Source organism: Eleutherodactylus coqui, unplaced genomic scaffold, assembly GCF_035609145.1.
Source record: "Eleutherodactylus coqui strain aEleCoq1 unplaced genomic scaffold, aEleCoq1.hap1 HAP1_SCAFFOLD_113, whole genome shotgun sequence".
Taxonomy (NCBI): Eukaryota; Metazoa; Chordata; class Amphibia; order Anura; family Eleutherodactylidae; genus Eleutherodactylus; species Eleutherodactylus coqui.
In genome coordinates this window covers 330,418-338,171 of record NW_027102155.1, presented here as the reverse complement: position 1 = coordinate 338,171, position 7,754 = coordinate 330,418, and the positions used below count along the sequence as shown (strand labels likewise).

General features: G+C 51.0%; 1 protein-coding gene across 1 annotated transcript; it reads left to right on the top strand.

Moving 5' to 3' along the window:
* The first annotated feature begins 213 nt into the window (after positions 1-213).
* On the top strand, positions 214-5,819 carry LOC136598667 (uncharacterized). The gene is made up of 2 exons (XM_066588755.1): positions 214-1,020; positions 3,391-5,819. Exons 1-2 carry the CDS (start codon positions 885-887, stop codon positions 4,362-4,364), a joined length of 1,110 nt encoding a protein of 369 aa, XP_066444852.1. The 5' UTR covers positions 214-884; the 3' UTR covers positions 4,365-5,819.
* Positions 5,820-7,754: the final 1,935 nt, after the last annotated feature.

The following is a 7,754-nucleotide window of genomic DNA, read 5'->3' as shown; positions in this document are numbered from 1 at the left end:
GCAGCATGGAGCAGCAAGGGAGGCACGTGCCACGTGCAGACGCATGGCGGGAAGGCAGGCAAGATGGCGGCAGAGCAAGGCAGCAGCGCCAGGTACCGGGGAGGAGGGGGGGAGGAGCGTCCTCAGAGGGCCAGGTGGCCAGGCACTTAAATCCATTACCCGGGAAGTATAACCCTGGGGGGGGGAGGGATAGGGGATACAGCCCGGCCACCAGCTCTACCGGCAGTGCAGCCACCAGGGCAGGGAGCGCTCAAGGAGTTAGGGAAAGTGGGGAGATTATAGGAGAAGCGGGGATCCCATTTGTTTCCCTTGTCCCGGAGGGTCCATCGGCCGGGTCTTATGCGAGTCACCCTATACATGAGCAACGACATAGCCGGTATGTAAATTACATCCCGCCCGCTGGCACCGGGTACATAGTCAGCACCCAGACCCGTGAGCATAGCGGTCGCGCGGCTCACAGATATCACCTTCCACAGCAGCAAGCGATAGCGCCCCCTAGCTCACAGAGACTTTGTTATGTCAACCCACGTTTCGTGGTGGCAACATCGTCAGGTGGGGGGGATTCCTCACAGGGCTACGCCAGTCGCGCAAGCGGCAACAGGCAAGGTTTGGGTGCCAAGCGTAGGCAACGCGAGAGAGCTAGGAGGGCAAGGTATCAGCAAAGGCGTGAGAATGAGCTTGCGAGAGTAGGAGCGCAAGCAAGCGAGAGCATAAGGAGGCCGAGCGGAGAGTCTCTGGGCGACGGATCCAGGAGTCCAGGTGTGCGGCACCACCAGGATACTTACCGCCATGCGGAACCTCCGCCAACACCTTCAACAAACAGGCACAACATACGCCACAGGAGGCGGGATACACCCCCGGGACGGCCAGAGCGGGGCCACCTTATGATAACGGGAGGATATGCGACAAACGACGCTCCGCATGTGAGTTCGCGGCAGCCATCGAGCAGCAGAGGCAGGAGCCCTGGGAGAAGGACGGCAGGGACCTCGCCCTTGGCGATGCCGGAGGACGGTCGTGCCGGTGAGTCAGAATGTTTAAATGCTTGGAAAAATGTAATGGATCCCGCCAAGGTGGCGGAGAAAAACGATTTGGTTTTAGTATTAAAATCGGTTTTGAGTAAAATGGATAAAAAAGAGGTTTTATCGGTGTCCTGTGGATCCCCGGGGGGCGCGGGCCCACCCGTGGGGCAGGAGGGTGGCTTAACAGCCGGAGGTGAAGTGGACCCGATGGAAGGGTTGAGATACGCAGACTCGTTGTTCTGCGGGGTTGCCCCCTTGGGGGTCGGTGTGTCGGATGATCTTCTCGATAAGATCCGGAAAGGTGTTTATGTGGACATTTGGTCTCTGTTGTCTCCGGACCATGTGACGGTGGATAAAGAGAGGGTGTCGGATCGTGTGGATAAAAAATCGAAGGTCGCTAAGACTTTCTGTAATTGGGTTCAAGCGTTTACGGTTTTGGCGTACGTTACATGCCAACAGTACCCTAAGAAAGGTCCCGAGATGTTGGTCTATCTTAACACCATTTTCAGTGCATATAAGTTGCACGGAGGCACCGCGTGGTGGCGCTACGACGAGGACTTTCGTCGGCGCGTGTCGGGTACGGCCGTGAGTTGGGCGACAAAAGCGACCGATGTATGGTTGCAACTCATTTTAGCCCAACGCCCGCAAAAACCTACCTTTCAAGGGGGGGCCGCGGGGGGCGGGCAACAGCCCCCTGCGGCCTCTCCGCGGCAAAACGGGTCATGCTGGCTCTATAATGAGGGCCACTGTCGGTTTTTCGCGACGTGCAAGTTTAGGCACGAATGTTCGGTCTGCGGAGGACAACACTCCGCGGTGCGCTGCTTCAAAAAACAGAGACTGCCAGTCACCGGGGGCGGTGCCAGTGGAGCACCGAACCCCGGTGAAAAGCAAGTACCTCTTCCAGTGGCTCGACAGATACCACAGGAGGGAGGAAGCAAGAATCCTTAGGCAAGGTTTTACCGACGGTTTTTTAATCCCCTTTTCATTTCAACCTTCTTCCACCTTGTGCGCAAATTTAAAGTCGGCCCTGGATAATATAGTATTGGTAAGAGAAAAGGTCAACAAAGAGGTGTCGGCGGGCCGCATGGCGGGCCCCTTCGACGAACCACCGTTCGCGAACTTGCGGGTCTCACCGTTGGGGCTAGTCCCTAAGAAAGAGGCGGGCAAGTTCCGATTGATCCATCATCTATCCTTCCCAAAAGGGGAGTCGGTAAATGATGGCATTACAAAGGAACAAGCATCGGTGGTTTATGCGTCATTTGATCAGGCGGTCGCTTTGGTCAGAGCAGCGGGTAAGCGGGCACAGTTAGCGAAAGCCGACATTGAGTCGGCTTTTCGGCTACTTCCAATTCACCCTGAGTGTTTCCACTTGTTGGGTTGCAAGGTAGATAATCAGTTCTTTTATGATATGTGTCTGCCGATGGGCTGCTCGATTTCGTGCTATTACTTCGAGCTTTTCAGTTCATTCCTGGAATGGATGCTCAGGTTCGAAACGGGCATCACATCGGTGACGCACTACCTTGACGATTTTCTGTTTGTCGGTACGGAGGCATCGGGCACCTGCGAGTTTTTGTTAAGCACATTTCGGTCATTGATGCAGGAGGCGGGGGTCCCGTTGTCTGAGGAAAAGACCATGGGCCCGGTGACAAGGTTAACGTTCCTAGGAATCGAGATCGACACCGAGGAAATGGTTTTTAGATTACCGATCGAAAAAATTGCCCGCCTCCGGCAGACGGTTAACGATGTCGTACGGTGTAAAAAAGTTACGCTGCGCCAAATACAGGTCCTCTTGGGTTTATTGAACTTTGCGTGCAAAGTGATACCCATGGGTCGCGTTTTTTCACGGAGGCTGTCGCTAGCGACGGTGGGTGTAAAGGAGCCGCATCATTTTATTAGAGTCACGCCCGGGATTCGAGGGGATTTACACACATGGAAAATCTTCTTGGAAGCGTTCAATGGGCACGTGGTGTGCCCTAAGGAAGAGTGGTCGGGTACAGGTCTTAGCCTGTCCGCGGACGCTGCAGGGTCTACCGGATTTGGGGTTATTTTCCGGAACCACTGGTGCAGGGAACCATGGCCAGTATCCTGGATAACTAAGCGGTGGAATCAAAACATTACTTTATTGGAGTTTTTCCCGTTGGTGGTGGCTGTGGAACTATGGGGTGAGGAGTTACAAGATCACAAAGTGTGTTTTTGGTCTGATAATGCTGCGGTGGTGCACATTATTAATCGGCAGTCTTCATCTTCCCCACCGGTGTTGGCACTCGTGAGACATGTGGTCTTGAGATGTTTACAGCGTAATATATATTTACGGTCAAAGCATGTGCCGGGATATAAAAATGTGGCAGCTGACGCGCTCTCTCGTTCGCAGATGGAGCGGTTCAGAGAGCGGCACCCTCAGGCGGATGCGTTGGGAGTACGCTGCCCGCTTTTCTTGTGGGATCTGGCAGAACAGAGCTGCTGAAGCTTGTCGAGTCATCCGTGACAGTGGGAACCTGGAAAAACTATAATGCGGTGTGGAAAAAATGGTTGTGTTGTACGGATGGCAGGGTAGCTGGGGGCGAGAGGGCCCGGTCAGCTACCCTGGATATGTTAGCGTCCCTACGGGCGGGACGGGCGTCGGTGGATGCGGCGAAAAAGCATCTTGCGGGCGTCGCCTTTTTGCTAAAGTTGCACGGGTTCAGAGACGTGACAAAAGAGTTCGTTTTTCGCCAGATAGTGCGCGGGTGGAAGAAAGAAAAGGCCGGCTCGGATGCCCGCCGCCCGATTACTTACCGGTTGTTGTGCAAGTTATTGGACACTTTGGAGGTCACGTGCTCCAACGGGTACGAGGTTTTACTGTTTAGGACGGCGTTCTTGCTGGCATTTTTTGCGGCGCTCAGGATCGGCGAGTTAGTCCCGAAGAGCAAGTTTATGCCGGGAGGTCTTATGTTTGACGATGTGGTAACGGTAGACGACGGGATACGGGTCAGGATTAAAAAATCAAAAACCGACGTTTTCGGTAGAGGTGAGTGGGTGCCGATCTCGCGGCTAGGCGCCGTTTGGTGCCCAGTAGATACGGTAGCCAGTTACATGGCAACAAGGCCGGCGGGGGAGCAGTTTTTGGTTCACGCATCCGGCCTCCCCCTCACCAGGTTTCAGGTAACGGCGGGGTTAAAATCGGCTTTGAGGTCTGTGGGCCTCGATCCGAAGGAATTCGGAACCCACTCCTTCAGAATCGGTGCGGCCACGTCGGCAGATGCGGGTGGAATGAACGAAGACGGGGTAAAACGGCTTGGGAGATGGAAGTCCCAGGCATATAAGTCTTATGTGCGACCCGATCTGGCGGTGCGAGATTTAAGTTAGGGTCAAAAGGCCCCTCGTTTTTCTTTAAATGTGAGGCAGTGTCCTTCAAGTTGGTTGCCCTTGTTTTGTTTTTTCTTGTTTTTTATTTGCAGCAGCAGAACCGTGGAAGGTACACATAGTCGGGCATTCCTATATTCACTGGGCACAAAGGAGGGCAGCAGTACGCCCGTTGGGATCGGAGCTAGGCCTACCCGGAACATCCGTAACCTGGCACGGAGTCCGGGGGCTAAGATGGCCCGACATGTGGAAGCTTGTGGTGGACATAGCCAGAAGTACCCCCCGGAAAGTGGTGTTGGTGGTTCACGCCGGGGGGAATGATCTCGGGAAAGCAAAGACACGAGACCTGCTGGTCATCATGAAACAGGACTTACTGCGTTTTCGGGAATGTTTTAATGGATGCATCATCGTGTGGTCTGACATTGTCGCGAGGAGGCTCTGGAATGGAGCAAGGAGCCTGGAAGCGGTGGACAGAGCCAGGAGGCTGATCAACATGCGGATGTCGCAGTTTGTTCACTCTATCGGAGGGGTGGCGGTGCGCCATTGGGAGCTGGAAGAGAAGGAAAAGGGGGCATTGAGGAGGGACGGTGTTCACCTCAATGAGGTAGGGTTGGATACGTTCCTATCCGGCTTGCAGGATGGGGTCGAGAAAGCTTTAGCTCGGGTTGGTGGGGTGGGGACGGAATGAGCCGTAGTAACGCGGCACATCCCGTGTGGCCCGGATTTTTTGTCCATGCTGTGAGGAAGTAGAGGAGGGTTTGCAAGCCGAAGGAACGGGGCTTACAAACGTCCTCAGTGGACTGTTTATGGACTTTAAAGTTTTAGCATACGGACAGCATGGACGGTTTGTTCTATAAAGTTTTCAATAAAGTTTTTTGATATTCGTTAATAAATAAAAGCTGTGGCCTACCCCACAATTGGCAGAAACAAGAAGTTGTAAGTATTGGTTATTTAGTAGATAAGTGAGCGGGTAAAGGATTGTGAGTGTTCCCAGTCTTGAATGCCGCGAGCTAACTAAGGATGCGGCACATGACTGGGAACAGGTACAGCAGGGGTTAAGTAGAGCGAGCAAAAGGGGGGTGGAGTTTAGACAGGAAGAGAAAGGGTGGGGGGGAGCGGAAGGAGCTCAGTCGTGAGACAGGAAGAGACGGGAGAAGACTGGAGAAGAGACACCCGCCCACCCGCCCTGGAGGGATAGGGGAGAGGTGGGATGGTTATGAAGGACTATCGTTGGAAGTTGTCACAGCTGTTTTTGGCCCGGATTTTTTGTCCATGCTGTGAGGAAGTAGAGGAGGGTTTGCAAGCCGAAGGAACGGGGCTTACAAACGTCCTCAGTGGACTGTTTATGGACTTTAAAGTTTTAGCATACGGACAGCATGGACGGTTTGTTCTATAAAGTTTTCAATAAAGTTTTTTGATATTCGTTAATAAATAAAAGCTGTGGCCTACCCCACAATTGGCAGAAACAAGAAGTTGTAAGTATTGGTTATTTAGTAGATAAGTGAGCGGGTAAAGGATTGTGAGTGTTCCCAGTCTGTATATACTCTATGCAGCACTAGTTACAGGAGGTCCAACCATGTGAACACAGCCTAATGGGTACAAGTAGTAATCTTGTATATACTCTATGCAGCACTAGTTACAGGAGGTCCAACCATGTGAACACGGCCTAATGGGTACAAGTAGTAATCTTGTATATACTCTATGCAGCACTAGTTACAGGAGGTCCAACCATGTGAACACGGCCGAATGGGTACAAGTAGTAATCTTGTATATACTCTATGCAGCACTAGTTACAGAAGGTCCAACCATGTGAACACAGCCTAATGGGTACAAGTAGTAATCTTGTATATACTCCATGCAGCACTAGTTACAGAAGGTCCAACCATGTGAACACAGCCTAATGGGTACAAGTAGTAATCTTGTATATACTCCATGCAGCACTAGTTACAGGAGGTCCAACCATGTGAACACGGACTAATGGGTACAAGTAGTAATCTTGTATATACTCCATGCAGCACTAGTTACAGGAGGTCCAACCATGTGAACACAGCCTAATGGGTACAAGTAGTAATCTTGTATATACTCTATGCAGCACTAGTTACAGGAGGTCCAACCATGTGAACACGGACTAATGGGTACAAGTAGTAATCTTATATATACTCTATGCAGCACTAGTTACAGGAGGTCCAACCATGTGAACACGGACTAATTGGTACAAGTAGTAATCTTGTATATACTCTATGCAGCACTAGTTACAGGCGGTCCAACCATGTGAACACGGACTAATGGGTACAAGTAGTAATCTTGTATATACTCCATGCAGCACTAGTTACAGGAGGTCCAACCATGTGAACACGGCCTAATGGGTACAAGTAGTAATCTTGTATATACTCCATGCAGCACTAGTTACAGGAGGTCCAACCATGTGAACACGGACTAATGGGTACAAGTAGTAATCTTGTATATACTCTATGCAGCACTAGTTACAGGAGGTCCAACCATGTGAACACGGCCTAATGGGTACAAGTAGTAATCTTGTATATACTCCATGCAGCACTAGTTACAGGAGGTCCAACCATGTGAACACGGACTAATGGGTACAAGTAGTAATCTTGTATATACTCTATGCAGCACTAGTTACAGGAGGTCCAACCATGTGAACACGGCCTAATGGGTACAAGTAGTAATCTTGTATATACTCTATGCAGCACTAGTTACAGGAGGTCCAACCATGTGAACACAGCCTAATGGGTACAAGTAGTAATCTTGTATATACTCTATGCAGCACTAGTTACAGGAGGTCCAACCATGTGAACACGGACTAATGGGTACAAGTAGTAATCTTGTATATACTCTATGCAGTACTACTTACAGAAGGTCCAATACGTCTTTTGTTCCAATATAAGGTTCCCAGATCTCTGTGGCCGGGCTCAAACCAACGGATTTGAATTGCGGATTCTGCGATTGCCATCTACTCCGAGGATCCACGATAATACGCAGACATTGAAAGGCATTTTTTTTCTTCACACTCGCAGGTACGAATTGTGGATTCCCTGAGTGGAAGACAAATCGCAGCATGCTCTATTTTTAGCATATTACACACAGACGACCTCCTTTGTAGTCAATGGATGAGAGTGTTCCGCAGCCCAAACATGAGAGATTTTTCGCCTGGGCGATATTCTAATATCATTCCCTGCTTACAAGTTTTCTTCCGTGGGGAGGATACGCTCTATATACGCATACATCCGCGTGGAAAATAGCATGCATCCGCGATCAAGCGCAATTACTTTCCGCGACGGATCACAGGTTTTCGGATATGAATATCCGCATGCAGAGTCCCACCTGTTTGCATAAGCCAGTCTGGCTCATGAGAAGTCTTTGGCTGGCATCAGA

Coding starts and splice junctions, on each gene's coding strand:
- LOC136598667 (XM_066588755.1), top strand. CDS start 885: ATGATAACGGGAGGATATGCGACAAACGACGCTCCGCATGTGAGTTCG. Junction 1,021..3,390: donor GCCGGAGGACGGTCGTGCCG/GTGAGTCAGAAT, acceptor TCTCGTTCGCAG/ATGGAGCGGTTCAGAGAGCG.